This window comes from Delphinapterus leucas, chromosome 2 (genome assembly GCF_059928025.1).
Source record: "Delphinapterus leucas isolate spDelLeu-1000000601 "Yukka" chromosome 2, BTC_Dleu_Yukka2, whole genome shotgun sequence".
NCBI classification, from domain to species: domain Eukaryota; kingdom Metazoa; phylum Chordata; class Mammalia; order Artiodactyla; family Monodontidae; genus Delphinapterus; species Delphinapterus leucas.
In genome coordinates this window covers 42,646,816-42,670,483 of record NC_143130.1, presented here as the reverse complement: position 1 = coordinate 42,670,483, position 23,668 = coordinate 42,646,816, and the positions used below count along the sequence as shown (strand labels likewise).

Below are 23,668 nucleotides of genomic sequence, written 5' to 3'. Positions count from 1 at the left end.
TGCGATCCTCAGGCTCCTCCAGCAGCCCCACCGTGCCTATCAGAGCCCCTGGACCAGGTGCTGACCCTCTCACCTTGATCTGAGCATCCAACTAGCCCCCAATATGCAGACAGGCCCAAACTGGGGCTGGACTGATGGTGACCCATCTTTCTCACTCTTGATCCCTTTGTGGCCAATACCAAGTACTTTGTCAAGAGCCGGCCAACGTATCCAGGAGAAAACAGTGCCCAAGGTCATGGGCAGGCTCACTGGTGTCATCAGAACCTATTCCACCCAGACCCTTCCTGCCCCCAAAGTCTTGGGAATCTTGCAAAGCCCCACCAGCCCGTCACTGCCACCAGCCAGCAGACCCAGATCATCTCAGAAGAGATGGTGGGTCGCAGCCCTCTTCTGGGATCTCAAGGGTAATTCAAAGACAGGTTCTAGTACAACCCAACTTCTGAGACACCTTTAACCCAAGATGCATCTCCCCCCACCTCTATGGCCCATGGAAACATGATGGGTCTGGAAGCCCTCTCAGTTGCCCTACGAGCTTCGGGTGGCCCAGTGCCCTAGCAGGCTCTGAGCACCAAGCCACTGTCGTCAAAAGGGACAGAGCCCCTCCTATGCTGGCAGCTTCTGTCCAAAGTATGACCCTAGACTGCAAACTGGCACTCCATATGTCATATTCTGCCCACAGAGTAGTTCTGCCTGGCCCATGAGTTGAGAGATTTTATTTTTAGTTGCCAGTATTTAAAACTTGAAAGGTTTCACTGGACCTCCAGCTCTTCTTGGAAAAAAAAAAAAGCAGTAAATCTGGCAACCCGAGGCCCCGCCTCCTCATGGCAGCAGTCAGCTGGAATTGCTTACAGGCTGCCTCTCGGGGGGAACACATGGTCCCCAGCCTCCACTCTCCCCACCTGGTCCGCCGTGGGCATTTGGCTTTGTGACCCTTGTATGAGTTAGTGTGAAAAGGAGACTTCTCAGAGGTCAAAAGCTTCTTCTCCTGGGATAGTTTACATTGAAACTCAAATCCCCAATAAAATAAACACCTGGAACATCCGGTCCAAGGCCCTCCTCTGGTCCCAGCTATGCCCCCAGCTGCGAAGAGCACACATCAGAAGAATCCCACCACAGAGGCTCAATTAGGGCAAGGCGGCAATGGCTAAATGAGACAGCTGCAGGGGAGGCCTCGGTCCTCCACAGGTACTACATCAGTGGCCATACAGTGCGCTATGTCCAGAGAAAGGAAAGAAAGTTCAGCACAAAGCAGGGGTGGCCATAACTGATTAAAAAAATACTTACCAAGCACTCACTACGTGCTTGGGAAAACACACAGAGGCCCGGGGGTGAGGCCAGGGCCCCCCAGAAGAGAAACAACTCACCCACTGCAATTCTCCACGACTTTTCTTTTTCTCTACCTCCCCTCCACTTCCCTTGGGTGCTGTGTCTCTTCCTGTGAGACTCCTATGCAGCCAGGATGCCCTTCAAGTGCAAAGTGCCTGGGCCAGTACAACTCTCAAGTGGCCAAAGGAAAGATTCATCTGCACACCATTCCTCCATTTTCTCCCCAAATACAGTAGACTCCATCCCCCTGGTTCCTATGGAATCTCTGCTCTTGGAGAACATGCCCAGCAGATGTCCAAAATGGTCACCATCTGAAAAGAAGGCTTGACCGAAGAGTAAGGACCCCCAACAGGTGCAGCATGTTGGCACTTCCCCTAATCGCTGGCCCTAGGCTTCTTTTCAAGCCCGCCTCTCCCCAGGAAATGGTGGTCCTCCCGTCTAATCCCAGAGTCTTCAGCCCAGAATTAGGCTTGGAGAGGAAACACCAAGCTCGTGTGATTCCACCCCTACAGGTCTAGACAGAGCCGAATGCCAGGAGGCCCCTCCACCATCAGACATGGCAGTGGTGGGAGGGGAGAGGGGAGAGGAGGGGGGCACACCCCCCCCAGGGGATCAGGTGACATGGGGATCCCACCAGGGTCATGTCACCTCCAGCTTGTCCCAAAGCTGTGTGACCTTATATACAGGTGTCTCTGCTTTTCAGAGCTCTTCTCCACTGAACCCAGAATCTATTTCGACATGACACGTGGCCTGGCCCTGCTTTCCCCCTTCCAAACCCCACGCCACCACCCCAGTGCACACACACACACAAACACACACACACACACTTACGGACCTACACATGGTCTCAGAAGTATAGTACTCACATCACACACTACACTTATATGGGGAATTTCCTCTCATTTACATTCCAATACAATTGCAAATTTCATCACAGGAAGTGAACACACTTGGGAGTGAAGAGACACTCCCTCCTGCTAATCCTTGGTCCTAGGCTCTTCCATCCAACAGGAACCTTACAGATCATCAAATCCAAACCCCTTGTGTTAAAAGGCAAAATCTCAGGTCCAGAGAAGTGAAGGGACTTGCCCCAGGACACAGTGGCAAAGCCGGGTCCAGATCTCAGGCCTTAGGCTTCACAGCCCAGGACTCTCTCCCGCCCTATGACCCCACCCACCCACTCTCTAAGGCCCGGGTCCCAGCTCTCAGCTCTACTTACATATAGCGCAAGTGGGGATTTTTGGCAAAGGCTCTGGGTTGGATGCTCCGAAGTCCTGAGTTCTTGATGGTCCTGGAGAGAGAGAAAAAGATGTTTAGCAGAGATTACGGAGCAGAGAAACATCTCTGCTCTGGGCCAAGGCTGACAGCCAGTGAGGCCAAGACTGGACGGCAGCCGCCCGGTGAACTGAACGCATCTCTTCACCATCAGTCATCACTGGGTGATCCAACTGAGGGGGTCCAGTGGGAGGCATCTGGGCTCACACCCCACCGGGACCTGGGTCAGGGTGAGGGATGTGCCCGTCCTGGCAAGTGGGTAAGAATCTGGTCCACGACTACTGCACTGCCACCCACTTTGTGCCTCTTCCCTTCCACCCCAAATCTCCCACAGCCACTTGCACTGAATCCAAAGGAGGAGGTGACTGCAAATTTCCTGCTGCACGGGGACCATCAGCCAAGCAGAGGGCTGAGAAAGGAACACTAGCCCAGGAGACCTGGGTTCAGGTCCTGCTTTGAAACCCAAACTATGGGCTGAGCCCTAGCCCATCCCACTCCCCACACACCCCGGGAGCTGGTGCACTCACAGTTTCTGGAGGCCGGTGTAGAGCTCCATGTCCACGGCGTTGAGCGTGTGCAGACCGCGCCAGTTCTCTATGTGTCTGCAGGGGAGAGGAAAGGCAGGGTTCGGGTCAGCAGAGGGGCCACGGGGAAAGGCACTGGCTTTAGTGCCAGAGACCTGGGTTCAAATCCTGGAGCAGCCACCCATGAGCCAGGATTTCCACCAAGTCGTCAATTATCTCTGAGCCGGTTTCTTCCCCAGTGCGGTGTCACGCGTGCCACCTGGCTGATGGGCTCGCTGTGGGATCCCAAGCGCCAAACTCATGGACAGCATTTAACGTTCCCCCCTCAGCTCCAGAAAAACTACTCTTTAAATTCTTGAGATCCAATCTCCCTGTGGGTCTTCCTGACTTAGTTTCCTTCCATTCTCTTTCATTCTTTTTCATTTATAGGATTGTTTAAAGGACAGCCTCGTTTTCTTAAGTTCCTGCCCGTAAAGACAATACAAATGACGTGGTTTAAATAAAGGGGGTGTGTAGGGGGGCTTGCTGGTGAACATGGCTTGGGGGTGGAAAAGCCCAGAAGGAACACACACCTCCTCAGGGTCCCCCAGGGGCCAGACATTGATGACCCCCTTTGGGTGACCACGGCCCAATCCATCTGGAGTTCAAGAACATCAATGGCTTGATAAGGCAGAATCAACTCCACAAAGGAGGGGCGACCACAGGCCTGGGTGTCATGGAAAGAACATGAGGCTGGCAGCCGAGACGCCTGATTCCAGCCTCATCTCTGTGACTTAAGCAGCCGTGGCTTTGAACATGAGCTTTCAGCTCTCTGGGCCTCTGGTGTCCTCATTTGTAAAGACAGAGGGTTGCACCAGATCAGCAGTTTCTCCCCCATCTCTTCACAAAGATCTCGTTTTAGAACTTACTCCCAAGAGTCTTAATATTTAGCTCCCTAAACATGTGTCGAAAAAGCACACACATTTATTAAGTAATAATTAATTCATCTTCTCGGATTTATTAATCCAAGATATAAATCACTATTAACCAGAGCTTTTCATCAGCAGGCATAAACCAGGGCTGATTCACCCAGTGGGTAAATTCCAGCCCAAAGCAAAGGAATTCTTGAAAGTACTGTTAGCATGGAAGGGCTTATCATGGGTATGCACTTGATTTCCTTTGTTGCTTTATTTGTTTGTTTTATATTGACAAAACACCAGGGACAAACATCCTCGTTACTGCTTTTGGTGTCAAGGTAGAGAACCATCAGACTGTTGATTACCAAGGTCCTTTCCAGCTCTAGAGCTGTCTGAGCGAAGACCATTCATACACACCCGCTACCCCAAGGAGCTTCAAGGGGCCACGGGAAAAGGCTTCCCGCTGCCCAAGCTGCCCTCCTGGGATGTGACTCTCCTGTCAGTGCCCCCAAAGTCTAAGCCTGCTCTTTGCAAGGAGGGAAAAGAAGTGACAGCTCACCCTGGGACAGAGCTACCCGAGGCACAGAAAAGTGGCAGCCACCTTCCCCAGACGTCTCCTCCCTAGCCCCACCCCACCCGTGGCTCTGCCATCTGCCATCAAGTGGAGCTGGAGCCAGGAAGGCCACAGGGAGGTGGTGGCCAGGGCCTCTGGAAGCATTTCAGAGTCGCGCAGTAACAAGGTATGCCAAGAGCCCTTTTTGTACCACATTCTCTCGGAGCCCCTGCTAAGCAGCCAGACACACTGGCATCTGCTGGGGACATGGACCAGGTGGCCAGGTCAGTACTGAATTCCAACTCCAAAGCCTTCTCCCTGGAAGCCTCATGGCCCCACGACAGTTTGCTTGGTCTGGTCTCGCCAGGGCAGGGACCCTGGCTCCATGTCAGATGAAAAGGAAGGCCAGAAGTGGTAGAAGGACCTGGACCAGCCCCACTCCCACCCAGAGTTTTCACTGGGCCCTCGGTCCATGTAAACCACCCACCAAGTAGACTGCAGTGTTTCTGCAGGCGGCCATTCATTCATGGGAGCCCAGCTTCAGACACGAATCTACTTCCAACAAGCAGCTGTCAATCAAGTTGTTTAAATAAATGAAATCATTTTTCTGAGCCCACATTAGAATTCCAGAAATGTGTTTTTATTATGGCTGAGGTGTCAGTCATTATTGCATTCTAATACTTTACCCCTCTCAGCCCTCCTGCCCTTATGCCCACAAATGACCCTTCCCCTGCATAGGCACACACCGAGACATGGCAGGACAATGGCTGAAGTCCTTGGTGCAAAGGACTCCCTGGTCAATAGCATATGGCCCCTGCATCCTCTTTTGGGTCTGAGTTTTCCTACATGGGGGAATAGCACTTTTACAGCAACGGTGCAACAGTGTGGCTAGGAGTTGGGGCTCCAGAGCCAGGCCAGCAAACTACAAATTCCAACCCACCGCTCATTTCTGTACAGCCTGAGAAAGAAGAATCGTTTTTACATTTTCTTAAAAATCAAAAGTAGAATCCTATTTTGTGACATGTGAAAAGTATATGAAATATAAATGTCCGTTTTCATATCTACTCATTTACTCTTGTCTGTGACCACTTTTCCCCACAAAGATGGAGATGAGATGGAGCTGCAGAGACTCGCCTAAAATATTGACTTTCTGGCCTTTTACAGAAAAAGGTTGCTGACCTGCATAGCGCCAGGCTGCCAGGATACTGTGTGACCCTGTGCAGGTTACTTCACCTGTCTGTGCCTCAGTTTCATCATCTGTCAAATGGGGATAATATCAATGAAATGTCTTCATCATAAGAAGGACATGAAGATTGAAAGGCTGTGTTAAAAAGCCCTTTCGGCAGCTGGGACGCACAGTCAGTCTTCAGGTAGTGCCTGTGATGATTGTTTTTAAACCTAGGCTTTGTAGAGGCTGAGCAATCTTTTCTCAGTTTTCAAGCTAAAAAGGGCAAGCTGGTTCTGCTGGAAGTTGTCACCTCTCAGCAATCACTGATTAAAAACTCTGAGGGGCAGAAGGGTGGAGGGACAGTAAACCTGTCATTCATGACCTCCAGGAAAACTGTTCAAGCAGAAATTATAAACAGCTTCAGAGGATGCACAGACGGCAGTGCAGAGCGGGTTCCCAGGGAAAAGCAGGGTGGCGAAGGTGCAGCCTGACATTTGCAGTTGACGTGGGCAGGGCACCTGCCAAGTTTTCTCGATGACTCACCACTTGGTACCAGCCCGGGGGGTCAGTTATGGTAACTCTGCTGGCTGCTTTGTGCTAATAGGGAGGCCATGAGTTTTAAGTTTAAAAGGCAGGCTCTAAAAATATAATAAATAGATAAAGTATGAGAGCAGTCTGCTTTGGTTTGGTTTGTGGTAAACGGTGGTTCCCTCCGCCTAGTACAGTTACATGTGACTTCTTTTTGTGTGCTTTTCTGGGTCGTCCAGGTTGTTTTCACGGAGCACTGATTTTGTCATTTGAAAAACAATCAAGAATGATGTTTTTGAAGGAAGGTTAGGCCCTTGAGCCCTGTACGGGGCAGTCACTGGTCACCCTGTTCCAGGACCACAGGCTGCACCAGCCCCCCCCCCCCCCGAGCAGAGGCATCTCACACGCCTGCTGCCGCTGTGGGGAGACGAGAACTCAGAGCGATGCCAGGAACATGGGTCAGTGGGACCGCCAGATCCTGCATCTGTCTGCTCAGGCAGTGTGTGGTGGTAGATGCCCCACAGAGACCTGAAGCCTTGCTCTCAGTGTGACTCCAGGCTCCCATCCCTACTTTAATTACCTCCACTTTAGTCCCTTGAATACAATGGTTCCCAACTGGAGGCGATTTTGTCCCCCAGGGGACATTTGACAATGTCTGGAAACATTTTTGGTGGTCACAACTGGGGGACAGGGAGTGACACCGGCATCCACAGGGATGCTCCTAAACATTTCAATAATGCACAGGGCAGCATGCCCACAACAAAGAATTATCAGCCCCAAATGTCCACAGCATCGAGGTTGGGAAACCCTGCTTTATTATACAAGGCTTCTACCTAAGATTCCATTGAAAAAAAAGTTTCATGGCTTCAGACATAATTTTGAAAATGATTGTTTTGCAGCAAACGCCAAAAGGCCCCAGGCCAACACCAAAAAGCTTGCCTCTAGGTCACAGGGTCCAGGTGAGAGAAGAAAATCAAAAGCCATGGTTCTCAGGACACTCCCGTGACAAGGGCATTACTTGAGAGGAAATGAGGGGTCTTTGGCCCACTGGACCTTGGCCCAAGCCAGGTTACACATTCTAAAAGCAATAATGGTCTCTTCTCACCAAGCTCTGGCTGGAATCCACTGCCTAGTGCCTTGTCCCTCCACTGAAAGTTATCCTTCTGCATTTCTAAGGCCTCGTCATTGCATGGAAATACGAAATGTGCCATCCAGAGAGTCAACGCAATGCCCTGTCCCTGCCCTCTCGCCACTGCCCTTCCCTGACACCACAGAATCATGACTCTGCCAGGAGCCGATATGCAACACTGCTCCAGAGAGAGGGAGGAAGTGAGGCTTAATTCATGACAACACTGAGCTCCCAAGCCGGAGCTGGGCTTAGGGCTACAGCTCAGAAAACTTCAATGAGATCTTGGGGGTCCCATGGTCAAAGTACATGCTGCTTCCAGGTGGACTTGGGAGGAAAGGAGCCACTCCCAGTGGCTCACCCAGCAACCATTCCTGGAGCAGATAAACCCAATCCACAGTTGCTTCGGACCCCTGTGGAAATGAGCTAGGATACAAATGAAGTATTAATTAATACTTTCACAGGGAACATAAAAATCCTTCGTGCTAGATTAAATCCAATTGTGCTTTTGTACCATTGCTTCTTCCTCCTTCTGTTTGGCTTGGGCCAGTATGGTAATGAGTTGGCAATCTCCAAGCATATAAAAATTAGATGGTACAGACTGTGGTCCCTATTTTAATTAAAAACATGCCATGTAGATACGTTTAAGAGTTGCTTATACCTCCAATATTTAAATCCTAAACACAGAAAACCCTAGAACACTGAGACGTTCAAGTCCATCCAACACCAGGGGACTAAGTTTGTTGGGGAGGCCCATGAGAGGGGCAAAGCACCCTTCATCTGGCAGAACTTTCCTCCTCACCTGGGTAATCAGCAAGACAAGGATTGGTTGGTGGGACAAGGGAGCATCCTCCCTTCCTTTAGATGTGGCAGGCCCAGTATTTCTTCATTTTCCCAAGCTTTCCTCTCTCCTCCCTTGCTGTCAGATGGCTGTTATTTTCACTGTGATTCCTCACCGCTATTAATGAGCTGTTCTTCATAACCAAATTTTCCAGACAACTAAATTTAAATGCAAAACTTCGGCATGGGGCTTCCCTGGTGGCGCAGTGGTTGAGAATCGTCTGCCAATGCAGGGGACACGGGTTCGAGGCCTGGTCTGGGAAGATCCCACATGCCACAGAGCAACTAAGCCCGTGCGCCACAACTACTGAGCCTGCACTCTAGAGCCTGTGAGCCACAACTACTGAGCCCGCGTGCTGCAACTACTGAAGCCCGCGCGCGTAGAGCCCGTGCTCCGCAACAAGAGAAACCAACACAATGAGAAGCCCGCACACCACAATGAAGAGTAGCCCCCCCTCGCCTCAACTAGAGAAAGCCCGTGCGCAGCAATAAAAACCCAACACAGACAAAAATAAATTAATTAAATAAATAAATTTATTTTAAAAAACCCTCTGCGTGTTCAACTTCCTTGCTGAATGTTTCTTTTTTCCCAAAAAACTCATTACACACCTCCTTGACTTTTGAAGCAGAGTAAACAGAACACGGCTTAGATTTCCTTGATGATCCTGGATCATCGTGATCAACCTACCTAGCCCACTGAGCTGTAGCACAGTGACACCACTAGAGGCTCTCAAAGTAAGCAGAGCCTGCACCCCTACCCAAAGTGGTCCTACCCTGAAATGACTCTTGAATTCTAATCGCAATTGCCTTCATTTTTAATGGTTTTCTGGCTCTTCTTTGCTATTGGGCTGTGCCCCCGGGGACCTTGCAACATGCTGAGACCAGTCTGCTCTGCAGTCCATTGGAGAACAGAGGTCAAGAGCAGGCACCCTGAAGGTAGGCTGACCTGGAGACGACACCCAGCTCTGTGCTTAGAAGCCTGATGCCTCTGGGCCAGTTACTCCAGCCTCTCCAGACCTCAGTTTCCTAGTAGGAAATCCAACGGCCATGGGGATTAGATGAGGCCATGCCCACGTCCTCCATTCGGCTCTGACGCCTAGCACTAATGCAATGCATAGCTGATTCCATGACTGTCTTTGGAACTGTGCCTTCAGTAAGAGTAAAAAGAATCTGAATAAGGATTTTAGGGAATATGAAAAACTTCAGGCACAGACATGCAAGCAAGCAAGCAAGCAAGCGCGCGCACACACACACACACACACACACAGAGAGAGAGAGAGAGAGAGAGAGAGAGAGAGAGAGAGAGGTAGATATTTGCCCTTGTTTTCTTACTTTGTTTCGCATTCCCTTTCTGGATAATTGAGCTCGCCAGATAAGTAAGCATTCTTGTTGGTAATTCATAATTCACATTTTCCTGGTGGCACCATCACTAGTATATTATATTCAGTATATTCATTCTTGGAGCTGTATCCTGGCAGGAGGTAGCTGAAACTGGTGTTTCTCAGATGTTCTGTATATGAATTCTCCACGCCTCCAACACAGAACATAAGAGCTTCGGAAAACAAGGCTCGACAGGTGTGGCTTCATCACCAGATGCCCCTGTCCCCTGTCAGACCTGAGGCTCCCATCACCTTCTCACCTGAATCCTGTTCTAAGACAGAGTTGGGTGCCTGGGGAAACTAGCCTGGAATCTCATTTTCTAATAAGTCAGCGTTGGAGCACACACATGCATGAGCGTGCACACACACGCACACGCACATACTTGCACACACACAAAGGATGTGCCGGGTGTTTGACTTCCCAGCCTTGCAGGCCAAGGAGGAAATTGATTTGTTATCCAGGCATATTATGTCTAGTGATCCAGACAGAAGCATTAGCTTTCAATTATCTGATATGTTTAGCATTATAAACAAACCGTCTGGAGCAACAGCTCCATGGAGCGCAGGCACCAGGGGGGCTGGAGGAGAGCTGCATCGGATCACACCAGCCAAGTCACCCGGTTCTCCCTCCCTTGACAGCTGTCAAGGGGGATACTAGAAGCCTGGGGAGCCTTCCTGGGCTGGCAACCCTGGCATGACAGCACGTGAGCACACCAGCTCTACAAGCAGCTGCCCGCCAAGGACCACGGTGAACCAGCCCCACATCACAGACACCCCCGGGACTGCAGAAAGGAACATTCAGATCGTGTGGTGAACAGATGGAAGATGGCAGCATCTGTGCTGGCTTCCTGATCAATTCCAAAGCTCGTGCCAGGAACGAACGGGGTATGTTTGTGTGCACACCTGTGCTCTTCAGGTGCTGAAATGCTGCGTCTCCTAACAGAAAAGGTCAAGGGCACACATCTGGAACTCAGCCAGCTCACTGGGGAGTCCAAGCTGCCCTGCTTGGGTCCCAGCCTGTGATCAGACTGACCTGCCCATCACCAGTCTGTCTGTTTCTCCCTATTTTCACTGCTGTCCACACATCCGCACACCAGGGAGCCACCGCCTCTAACTGCAAACGGCCACTGCCTCCTAGCTGGCCTCCCTGCTTTCACTCTTCTCCTTCCACAGTCTCTGCTCCAGAGTGATCATCCCCTCCCCTGCTTATAACCCTCCAACTGCTTCCTTTGGTCCTTACAATAAAATCCAAAACCCGGGCCGTGGCCTACGAGGTCCCTCATGAGCTGATTGTTAGCTGCTTCCATAGTCCCTTCGCTGAACACATTCCGCTGGTTTTCTAGGCCCTGGCCACGCTGACGTGCCTTCTGTTTTTTAAACCTGCCAGGCTTATTCCCAGTCAGAACTTCCATGAAATGCCTTCCCTGACTCCTTTTAATCCCTCAGGTCTCCCCTCCAAGGTCACCTTCTCAGAGAAGCCGGCTCCTCTGTGAGCCCACCCTCCCTTCCCCGCCAGCTGCTCTGGCGCAAGCCCGTTTATGTCCTTCACAGCCTTTCATAACCATCTGTAATTGTCTTATTTGATTATTTGATTACGTGTTTGTCGTGTCTCTAGAACTATGATACTTGAGAACAGAGATCCTATCTGTCTTCTTCCCCACTCCCTCACCTCCAGAATCTCAAATAAGGGCAGTTACCCCAGGATAAGTACATGCCTGGGAAGCCATCCAGGTTGGTGCTAAATAGCCACCTCGATGACCCAACTCATGCCAGAGGTTTTCCAGGCTCAGCACTGGCAAGGTCCTCACCCTGGGCCCAGCTGAGCAGCCCAGAGCCCTGGGCCAATCCCACAGGAACCCTGAACTTGATCTCTGAGGAGGAATGTGGCCCAGGGCACACCATTCAACATCCCAACTGGGGACAGGCAACTTGGGGCATCACTACAGAGCCCAGAAACGGGGTGATCCCAGAGGTCTCAGGAGGCCCAGATCCCCCCCCCCAGGACCAGATGTCATGTCTACTGCCCACCACGGGGGTCAGGAGTGGGGGAGTGGGCAGGGCCTCCTCTCAGCAAACATGGCAGCAGATGAGATGGGAATGCTCTTGACACCTGAGCTCAGCTTTTCCATCTTTCCCTTGCCCAGGTGACGATGACCTTCACCAGAACATGAGTTTTCTGAGGGCACTGACCTGGGGTTTGTGTCCCCAGTGCCATGCAAATGCTCAGTGACATCTGGCTGAAGGAATGAATGAACCCCGAAGTGATCAACAGCAGAGCTTAAGTGTTTAGCCCTCTACCAGCCCCCCTGTGGACCTTCCCCTGCCCTCACCCCTCGAGACACCTTCTCGAGGACTCATTCCTATTTTCTCCCTCTCTCCTCTGTCCCCCCACTCTCACCCTCTTAGATTTTTCCATCAGCATACAAACACATCCTAGGAGAGCCCATTTCAAAGAAAATCTCCTGGACTCCATGTTCTCCAGCTACCAACTCATGTCTCTCCAGCTCCGTATGACAAATGTTTTCAAAAGAATTGTCTATATTCCCAGGCCTCACTTCCTCACCTCCCTTTGATTCTTCACCCCAATCTGTCTTCTGTTCCCACCACTCCACTGAAACTACACTGTCAAGTCACCAGTGGCTTCCACGTTGGCAAGTTCTTCTCTGCCACCCAGTTTCCCAGTCTCTTGGTGGCATTTCACCTAGTTAACTACTCTCTCCTTCTGAAAACATTCTCTTCTCTAGGAATTCCTTAACTCCGCTCTCTGCCGGGTTTCTTTCTATCTCCCTGGCTGGCCCTTCTTAGTCTCCTTTGCTGGTTCCATAGTCTTTGTCTGACCCCTCAGTGGTGGAGTCTCCAGGTTTTGCCCCCACCCGGCCACAGGGATCTCACCCAGGTGCTTGGCTCCAAACACCATCCAAGCGCCCAAAGGTGTCTCTAGTCAGACCTCTCCACTGAGCTCCAGGCTCTTCCCTGATACGTCCGCAGGTCCAACACCAGCCCTTGCTGTCCTCCCACTTGGGCTTCTCCATCTCAGTAAATGACACTGGTACCACCCGGTCGTCCAAGTCAAACTTCATCATCATTGATTGCTCCCTTCCTTCCCTCCAACAGCCGCCCCTTAGCAAGTCCACCTCCACAGGAGATCATCAGCTCTGTCCGCTCCTCAGAACCTCCACTCTTATCACCCCTGATCACCCAGGCCACCATCGCCCCTCACAAAGACCACTGCCTCAAAAGCATGACCACTGCTTCCACTCCCACCTGACTAAACCTGTCCTCGCACAGAAGGCTGAATGAGCTTTTCATAACATAAATCAGATCATGTCCCCCTCCCCCACCCACTCCCCACAAAAAGAAACCTCCAATGGCTTCTGCACTTGAGATGGAATTCAGACTCCACCTCAGCCAGCAAGATCCTCCGTGTCTGGCTCATCTCTCTCCCTCCTCAGCTCAGACTAACCTTACCCTTGTTCACTTGGCTTTCCTCCCACTGGTCTTCTTTCTAGTCCTCAAAACATCAAGTTCCCTCCCCCCTCTCAGGACCTTTGCAGTTGGTTTTGTCCTTAAAAGCACTTGGACTCCCCTTCAATGTCATCTCCTCAGGGAGGCCTTCCCTGACCAACCACCTAAAGACATTCTGTATCACCTTCCTCTGGATCAATAGTTCTCAAGCCGGGGTGGATTTAAGCCCTCAGAGAACACTTGGCAATGTCTGGGGACATTTTTGGTTGTCATGACTGGGGAGGGGCTACTGCATCTAGTGGGTAGGGGCCAAGGATGTAACTAAATATCCTACAACACAAGACAGCCCCTCACAACAAAGAGTTATCCCCTCCAGAATGTCAGTAGTGCCAAGGTTGAGAAATGTCACTCTAGGTACATCCTTTATATCATTTGACAAAATCTATAATTACCTCATGTGTGTGTTTACTTGTTGACTGTGTCTCTCCCCCAACAGAATGCAAGCTCTCTGAGGGCAGGCAACCTATCTTGTTCACTACTGTATCCACAACACTCAGCCCAGTTCTTAGTACAAGGTAGAAGATTTAAACGGACAAATTAATAAATGACTGTACTTCCTCAGAACCCTGGGACCTTGCAGCAAGTCATGAAAAGGCTATGGTTCCCCAGGTCTTGACGGGACCAGCATTTTCTCCAACTATTTGAAAAGACAAAGGTGTAAAGAAGCAAGCTGTGCCTGGCGGGTAGGGGAGGGAGGCACAGCCCTGTGGCCCCTTGGAGACAGTCCCCTCTTGTCTACAGATGAGACGCAAACCACATTGATCATAAACCCTCCAGTCCCTACTAGACATCTCAGCTTTGAACTAGGAGAGAAAGAGGAGGTCTCTGATCAAGAGCAGAAACAGCCTGAGGCAGGGAGAGACACATTAGCTTTGACCCTTTCTCCCCAATGGGCCTTGGAGGAGAAAGTCTGAGTGAGAAGGAAAGTCTACTCGAGGCCGGAGCAGCTGGCTTGAAAGTAATCCAATAGCGCAAGCTCTGGGCCTAAGAGCAGCTGGCCGCAGCGGTCCTGAAAGTGCTGCCTTTCGAGTGGCCAATTTCCTTAGGAAAATCTGAAATGGCCAGGCTACCCTTTACTGAATTATAAAGCACTTATCACTTCTTTAATAACTACCCGTATGGAGGACTTAATTCACTCAAAATGGAAGTTATAAAGGCAAATTGGTAAGTGAGCATTAGGCTCAAGTGTGTTGCATAAAGACTTACGAGGGCAATATTTTCCCCTATTAAAAGGGTAGATTTCCTCGCTGCAACTCGGCCTCAGAGTTAATGCGGAGAAGTCGCTCCAAAGCTCTGGGTGCTTTCATTGCGAGAGGGTAATTCCAGGTCACTGGAAGGAAAGGGAGTCCTTGACTTTGCGGGAATAATTATCCCCAGAACCTAAGGGTTTCAGAGTGATTAGTTAAGGTAGCCATCAGGAAGACAAGATCACAAGTGTGGTACCTAGCCTTCCCTCTGCACAGCAAGCTGGGATGGGACCAAACCACAGAGAAGAGAGAAGTCACGGCACAAAGGAAGAAGGGTGAGCTGGCCCAAGACCGGAAACAGGATGTGGAGTGGGAGACTGCAGGGAGAGAGGCTCCTTTAAAGCATCACTGCTGGAAGAAACACTGGCTCATATCCGAGACCTAAAAGGAAGGCGTCAACAGCATTAACCCTTGTAATCTGTAAGGAAACCAGCACTTCAGTTCCTTAAGTTTCCAAAGGATTCCACTTTGGGGGCTGGAGAGATGCAGTTTTTTCTCTTGTTAACTTTTTTCACTTTCTTGCTTCAGCATCGTGAGCAGTTTCCTATCCTCTGGCAATAAGCTCTCTGTTCTCTTCCCCATCTACTCACTCTGTTGGAAGACATCCCTCCATTCACATGACTTCAATTACTGCCTAATTAGAGATGAATTCCAGCTCTACAGCTCTACCCTTAATGCCTAACCTCTCCACTGTCCTGTCTTCCTGTTCTCACAATACGCATTCCCCTGGACACCTAAGAACAAAAACATAGACAGAACAGCTTACTCTTACCTCCTGAATTCTCCCAAACTACCTCTGCTGAGTCCTCCTGACTTGAAACATTAGAGCAGAGATCGAGTAGATTTCAACTTACGTGCAATACCAGTGGGTTAGTGAGAGTTAACACAGATTGCTGTGTTTAGAAGGAGTCTGTGGTTGAGCCCAAAAAAGAACTGTGATTGATTAGTGATGTCTGCCCTGGGCACAGGATACAGAAGGGCACAGGATACAGAAGGGCAACATAAATACCATCTATTAACCATATCTATCCAAGAAGACTTTTGATATCTCTCTCTCACTCCTTTTCAGATTCAAGTCCTACTAATCTCTCCTCTGCTGATATTTCTAGTAGCTCCCCTCATCTTTTTATGTCCACAGCCCCTACCTGAGAGAGCCTCATGTCCAGATGGATACAACAACCTTGTAGCAGACCTTTCAGCTTCCAGCCTGTTCTAGGCTCTACTCTCCCAATGATGACACTGAACCTGTCCCTTAAAGGCTCAAAACCCTACAATGGCTAACAAATGCTTCTCACGCCAAACTGAAACATCTTAGGAAGCTAAAGTCTGCAGGGAAAGCTGTAGCTGAGGAGAAGAGGATGGACAAAGGGGCACAGATCCTTGGAGGAAAGAAGCAACTTTTTCTCTATTTCCTGTGTCCAACCCATTGCACTGGTGAAATGTTTCCCTGAAGCTCAACTCCAAACCAAAGCTGAGAGGAAGGGGGGACTGCGAGTTGGACTTGTATGAATGGCTTTTGTAACTCTCATCTTCTATATATATCCTCCATATATCCCCTCATGCTTCTGTCACAGAAAATAAAAAGTCAGGCTGTGTGAGGGAGGTGTGCTCACCTCAGCAGAGAAGCCAGCCTATCAAGCTTCACCATCCTTCTCCTCCCTAGTTCTTCTCTAGACTTTTGGAAGCAGTTTGGTGCAATAAAAAATAATAGGCTTTGGAGTCAGCAATGAACTTGAATCTCCAGCCTGCCACTGGCTAGCTGGGTAACCTCCCATGGCCTCAATTTCTGCATCTATAAAATAAGGATAGTGATGCCAATTTCATGGAGGCATCATAAAGATGAATTAAAATAGTGTTTGTACAAGACGTAGCACATTGTCTGGAATATGCCAGAGCTCAGAGAATGATGATTGTCCCTTCCAAAAAGAAAAGCAATGTGACATCATAAGAAAATACATATACTGGGTCTCTGCTCCCATTTTCAGACACATAGCTCCTAAAACCCTTGGAATCTCCAGTGCTGTGTCTTTTTGTGATGTGTCTTTTTGTATGATAATAAGATAGCCCTTGGCTGGGAGCTCCTGGAGAGCCTCAGGATGGGAGCTGGCAGCCAAGGAACGCAACCAAGTGATGACAGGGTTGGAACTTTCAGCCCCACCTGACTGGAGGTTGAATTAATCATCAAAGGCCAAGAAGTTAATCAATTATGCCTACATAATGAAGCCTCCATAAAAATCCTAAGTGGGGTTCAGGGATCCTCTGGGTTCATGACCACGTGGAGGGGCTGGGAGGGTGGCGCACCTGGAGAGGGCGTGGAACCTCCGTGACCCCATCCATACCTCGCCCTTTGCATCTCTTCCACCTGGCTGCTCCTGAGTGGTATCCTTTTATAATAAACTGGTAATAATAAACAGTAAGTAAACTGTTTTCCCAAGTTCAGTGAGCTACTGTAGCAAATTACCAAACCCAAGGAGGGGGTCCTGGGAACCTCTGATCTATAGCTTGTCAGTCAGAAGCTCAGGTGACAGCCTGGACTTGTGATTGGCATCGGAAGTAGTGGGGTGATGTAGTCTTATGAGACCAAGTCCTCACCTGTGGGATCTGACACTCACTCCAGGTAGGCGGTGTCAGAATTGCTTTGAATTGTAGGACACTCACTCAGTGACCAGAGAGAATTACAGGATTGATTAGTATGGGGGGAAATCACATGTTAGATGGCCAGAAGTGAAGAACTGTATTGAGAGCAGAGAAAAAGAAGTGAGTTTTTTTCTTCACAAGCCGTCACTGGATTGTACAGGCATTGAGATCAGGAACTGGGGCCTCCTTGGTCAGGAGAGTGACAGTGCTTGTAGCTGCACTGGTTGAGGCTGTGACATGCATGTAGTGTGAGACCCTCTTCCCCATCTCTCCCCTCACACACCCCGCCTTCTAGTAGAACACAGGCTGCACTTTACAAGTCAACCCAACAAAGCACTTGCCGCTGGGACTCGTTCCCTCCTGCTTCCTCTGAGCTACTGTTCCTGTCTGCCAGCCAGCCCGCCCCTGGGTACCCAACGAATGTTCGTGAAGCTGAACGTCTTTTTTCAGGTGCCAATATGCCGCATCTTCCTCCCTCCACTAAGCTTTTATCAAACCATCCTCACCCAGTTGCAATGACCAGTGATCCCCCCCCTCACCCTCCAGTTACTGGGGACTTGTGTCTTCGTGGCTGCTGGTGTAGGTGTGTGACCCTCTCACCTGCACGTGGAGGCATCATTTGCCTGGCTTCCCTCAGGGGCGCATAAATTCCTTGACAACAAAGTCCGCTGCAGTCTTTATTTTGGTCGCCCTCCTCTGGCCCTGTGCTGGCTCTGTGCTCCAAGTGGTCAGAGCCCACAGAGGTTCCCAGCAGCTTCTCCTTGAAACTGGGACCAGGGGAGCTCCAACCTGTGGTAGAGAAGAGCTGCCTAGGGTGTGGGGCAGGGCTGGGGTCCAATGTCAAGGGTCAGAAAAGCACAAAACGTAGGGCCGAGGAGAGATGTTGCTGACCCATGCTCCTCAGACCTCCTCCTTCAAACCTCAGCTCAGACGGACCCTCCTTCTGGGAACCATTCCTGGTCCTCCCCTTCCAGGTCCTGAGTGACTTGGCTATCCTGTCCATCCCAGAACCATGGTTGATACTCAAGATAGGTGACAACTAGTAGAGCACAAACTCCGACCAAAAAGCACTCCAGCCAAAGGGCTGCATCAGGGCCCCGAGGGTCTCCTCCTAAGCCCGGTACTGATGCTTACTTAGCTCCTGGATCCCGGAGGGGCCAGGGTGGCTGGAGAATCAGGTGTGATCACTAAGGGAGCTCAGGACGCAGGTGTTTAACCACTGCCATGGAAGCACTTCACCATTTTAACAACCTCCAGACCTTAGCTGGCATGTGCTGACAGAGTATCAGCTCTACGCACAAGCTGTGCTTCTCACAGGACACTCACCATGTTGTCTTGTACCCTGTGACACCCCTGTCTCCCCATAAGACTTTGAGATCCTTGGGGGCAGGGACTGTGTTTTTTATCTCAGCATCCCCAGCACCAAGTCGGGCGCCCAGCTCCAAAAAGCCCTCAATAAACATGGCATGGATGCGGCAGGAGCTCTCCTTTCCTGTGCTGTCGGCTTCACGCTGGGGCGAGAGCACCATCTGGGAGTCCCCGGTAGGACAGGAAAACTGAATGCCACAAAGACACCGGTGGTGTTCTGTTAGGGAGCCTGGTCACGCACACTCCCTGGAGACTAACCCTCTCATTGGAGGTATAGAAACCCCAAGGTCAAGGTGGTGCCTCGGCCTCCAGCTCCAACACCTGGGGGAAACTTCTTGGGAAGCCAGCCTATGGCCCCGCCCCTGCAGGCATTCCTCCTTTCCAGGCTGCTGACAGCGGGGTTTGCTCAGGACACCAAGGGCCTTGGCAATGTGGAACTGCACTGCAGGCTCCCCAACTGGAGTTCAGCCGCGGGATGGCCCGGGCTCCCCCTTCCAGGAGAAATGGCGCAGGAGAGAAAGTAGCGGCGATGCCCAGTGAGTACGGGAAAAGGGACATCTACAAGCTGGGGCGGGAGCTAGGACAACAGACACGGGATATTCCCGGCACACTCCAAGAGAGCTTGAGCTCTCTTCTTAAGCCACGCACGAGGAGAAAGGAACACAGAGCCCATGGCTGTCGGGATGGAGGGTGACAGTGACTAAGCTGACAGCATGACTGAGCACTGACCAGAGCCTCTGCTGCTGGGCTGGACCGTGCCCAGCTACTCTCACCACGAGGAAGGACTTGATGTCTCCAGCTGCCTGGAGCACCTTTACCCTGCGGGCTCTTCTCAGGCTGGTCCGGCAGAGCCGAACCTCGGCACAGGTGGGGCTGGAACTCCACTGCAGTCATTCATTTATAAAGGACCCACTATGCACCAGCTGCCTCCGCCCAGCATCTGGGGTACCCCAAGAGGCCTCCTGTGGCACCAAGCCGTGGTCGCCGCCTCGTGCTCACTGTGTCTCATCAATAGGACAGAAGCTCTTCCCAGGTCCTGGTTGTTACTTCAGTGAGATGCTGGGGGTCCTGCCCAAATTCTAGCCACTCAGCTGGGCCCTAACGACCCAGAAAGGACACATCAGCCTCCTTTTCCCAGCGGATGGGCCCAGGTTTCACGATTTCTCATCACCACCTTGCTAACGGCTCATGGGACCAATTTCAAATCGCGTGGACTCCTGTCTGACCCCTTGGAATCACAGCATTATCGGTTCCTGTTATCAATAGCTTTGCTGCCCAGACCCCCCATATTAGAGCCCACGGTCAGCCACACCAGCCCAGATCAGACCCAAGGCCCCCATACCCTACTCCGCCATGACAGGTTGGAAAGGGAATGATGGCTATACTCTGGGGACCAGCCCAACAGCTGTGTCAGTTTCCCTTAAACCTGAACTCCCCTGTCCCTAGCTTCCTTCCTTTCCTTCACCAGCATGGCACTGGGAATTTGAAATGCCCAGTAGCTGCATCTACCACCAATGGATCCCAGGGCCCTGTCCCTGGGTGTGTGAGCGTATGGTAGGGCCACTCAAGCCTCACAACCACCACGTGCAACTCAAGAATGCAAGTCCCAGGCCAGCACAGCACTTGCCCGTGCATTTCCTGAAGGGGAAAAACTGTTTAGGACTCAGATCAGACCCTCAAGGAAACTGTGTGACACCAGACTCTCACTTCTGGGTACTTCCTAGAGGCTATGTGTGTGCAGAGGGGTTAAGGTGCAAATGAGCCCAAGGCAAACAAACACTCCCAATTCACACCATCTGGACTCATGGGTGGCTTTGGCCGGCCCACCAAGGTGGAGATGGTGCTGAGTCTGCTAGGCCCAGTGCTTAAATTTGTGAGATGTTTGCCATTGCCTGACGGTGCCTGAGGGCCCCAACACTTCAGAACATTAGGACAGGACACCAAGAGGCTGGGCTTTTTCTTAATGGAAACTGCCTGTTTGCTAAAGAGGGCCCAGTCCATTGGATCTAGTCCTGAGAGATTTCCCTGGGATAAACATTTGCATAGGACACACCAAGCTCTTCTTAGGGACAGCAGCTTTACGAAATAAATGTGAGAGGGGCTCTAAATTATTCTGACCTCTTCTATTCCCTCTTTCCTTCTTTTCTTTGTAAAAGATAACACATTTCCAAGAGGTCTGGATTCCTGAAAAGAGATCACACTAGGGTCGAAATTTGCAAATCTATCTGCATTCAAAGAGGGTCAGGGGTCCACAGATTAGCATTCCCAAACACCCCTTAATGGCTTTTCCCCAGGTGACTACCACTGCCCCAAACCTGCAGGAGCTCCCCTCCAAGTCTCCATTTCTCGCCTTCCAGGTCCTCTCCTAATTAATCTCACCCCGGGTGGGAGGCGGGGGAAGCTTCTCTCCACCACCAGCCTGCCTCTCGGCAGCTTTGCCAGCTTCTCCCCACCTCACTTCCGTCGGAAACCCACCCCGCCCCCAGTTCATTGGCTTCCTCTCCCTTTAGTCATTCATCTCCTCTCCCAGCCAGCCGATCTGTGCAGTCTGAAATCATACTTGGCGGTGACGGAGAGAATGCCCCATTCTCTAAAGCAGAAGCCTCAGAGAACCCAGAGAGTGAGTCAGTGTTTCCGAAAGGCCGCACGCACTCAGCAGGCTCCTCTGGACTGTCATGGGGTGGGGGGGTGGGGGGGTGGGGGGGTGGGGGGGTGGGGGGTGGGGGGTGGGGGGGTGGGGGGGTGGGGGGTGGGGGGGTGGGGGGGTGGGGGGTGGGGGGGTGGGGGGGTGGGGGGTGGGGGGGGCGGGGCGCAGATAGCTAAACATGCCCTTTTTGCTAAGAGATCCATCCAAGCTCATCTTCAGGGTGTGGGCAGCTGGAGCCCCAGACCTGACCCTGCCCTAGAATTCCTCCAGGGGCCACCTCTCCATCACTGGTCCAGCCCCCCTTCTCACAACAGCATGTTTCTTGGAGAGGAGGATGCTGCCAGGGAAAGCATCCCTGTCTGCAGCGTGCCTACCAACTGCAGGAGGTAACCTGTGTCTCCAAGAGGCTGGGCAGGTAGCATGGGCCTGGTTTCAGCTCAGAGGTGGAAGCCTAAAACAGCCAAGGCTCAAGACCACAGACTTAAAGATAAGAGACTAGGAAACACACATGGAAATAGCTAGCAGGAAAAATACGGTCAGGAACGGGCTGGGTAAGACACTGCAATCCTTCCAGAGCAAACACTACACTACGTGTCCTGTGCCCCCTGATGTCCCTGGGACCGTCCCACTTCATGCTGCTGGCTGAGTCCCAGCTGCCAGCAACTGCATCTCTGCCTGAGAGTTTTCTCCAGGGCAGGCCAAGTGTCTGGGGGACTGAGCACCCCAGAAGCACCCTCCTAGGGGTGACAGTGGGCAAAGAGCCCAGATCCCTCGCCTGCCTCTCCTTCAGGTAGGATAACACCGAGGCCTGTCCTCTACACCACCTCCCAGAGTTTCCTCCTGGGATTAAAGGCCAGCCATCCCGTAGTGGTTGCTGGCTTGGTATCACACCCTCTCTGGCCTCCTGTCTCAGCTCTCCATCCCCTCCACTTAGGTTTCCTAGGATTGTGTCCCAAATAAACTACTTGCCTTGACTATTTTTCTCATTCTGCTTCTAGGGGTTCCCAAACTAAGACATCTTTTTGCCCATCAGCCACTAGACACAGGAACCCACATCTGCCTTTCCAGTTGTCCTTCCTACAACATGACTCGGACCCCACAAACCACTTAAAACAATAAAGAGCCATATTGTCTGGTCTTTTCTGTGTGCCAAGCCTTGCACTTTCCCCCAAGACTTCATTTTAATCTCACAGCCACCCTAACAAAATGATTTTATCATTCTTGTTCATAAACAAAGGCAATGAGGCTCCCAGAGGTTCGGTGACCTTCCCAAATGTCCTGCAGCTAAGAAATGTGAAGCAGATGTGAGCTCTCATTGGCTGGATTCTGAAGCAGCTGCTCTTATTCCCGACATTCTATTGTCCTTTCAGCAACCCAGTCAACGTGGTCCTCCCACCATTCCTTGTACTCCCCCTCTCTCTGGTCTACCCTCCCCACATCTCCTTGCTAAAAATATGTCCTGCCTGTTTCACAGTTATTACGAGGACTAATATTAAAAAATCTAAAACCATATGAAACCATAACACATTATGGGAAGGTCAGGAAGTCATATTTTGATCATTTCTACTTATCCTTCAATACTGCTCCCTCCACAAAGTCTTGCCTTGATCTCCTGACCCTTGGTCGGGCTTCTCTTTCCAGCCTTATCACATTCCAGTTGGTGGGGAAGGTCTCTGTGGGTGTATCTCATCTCCCCTTAAGGAGGCCCCGTTCTCTGCCCCCTGCCTGCACCATAGGATGTACTAAAAATCCTGGCTGAATGAACCGATCAATTATATGGAGGTGTGATGGTGGGAACCCGCACAGCCCAGGTGCTGTCCCTGCACACACCCACAAGCTGAGAAAGACAAGCAGGCTGCAGGCACTGAGCAAATATCCACCGAGGACCTGCTACCTGCTGGGCACAGTCCCTGGCTCTGACACACACATCAGGTGTCACCTCTCAGCAGGGAAGGACGATCTGGGCCAGGAGACACAGCCCCTGTCCTGCTGGATCAAACCCAGTTTGCCCCTCTGGGCTCCATTTTGATGGGAAGTGAGGGGAAAGAGAGGAGGGGGTGATGGCAGAGATTATGCATTTCTAAGATTCGTTGTTAATGAAAAACTAAGTTTATAATCTGGGCGATATCTCCCCTCACCCACGCTTTTCCCACAGGGAAATAAGCATTCCTCAGGAGCGCCGTGAAATCTGAGGGAAAGGAGAAAGCAATTCAGGGATGACATGGAACATTCATTAAGAGGGGTTTTCTCCCCCTGCTGCTAGACTTAGCATGTGGTTCTGTACAGGGTGGAAAGACAACAGATTTTGATTCAGGTTCTGAGACACGTTTCAGCTGGAGTTTTGATGACTTAGCGTCCCTGTGAGGTGAGAAATAGGGGCAGGCACAGACCTCTCTGGCCCCGGGAAGCACGTGGGCAACAGTGAGACATGTCTTGTGTCCAGATTGGCTGATGTGGATCTGGGCTCTTGGACCCAGCCCCCTCATCAGTGAGGCCTTTGGGGACTCTCCTGCAAGCACTTGTCCAAACTTCCACGGGGACTGAGAGTCCAGCAGGGCGTTGATGCGTACTTGGACTCACACTTATTATCGGATCTGCCAAAGATAGGAGGCTATGAACTTCCACAGAC

At 51.1% G+C, this 23,668-nt stretch overlaps 1 protein-coding gene across 1 annotated transcript in view; it reads right to left on the bottom strand.

Annotated features, from left to right (window-relative positions):
* Positions 1 to 23,668, bottom strand: part of LOC111169328 (NT-3 growth factor receptor) — a 107,665-nt gene that overhangs the window by 47,988 nt on the left and 36,009 nt on the right. The window contains exons 2-3 of the mRNA XM_089906227.1: positions 3,129 to 3,203; positions 2,546 to 2,617 (exon numbers count right to left, since the gene is read on the bottom strand). Of these exons, the coding sequence (XP_089762353.1) occupies positions 2,546 to 2,617; positions 3,129 to 3,203 (147 nt within the window). The remainder of the gene's footprint in view (positions 1 to 2,545; positions 2,618 to 3,128; positions 3,204 to 23,668) is intronic.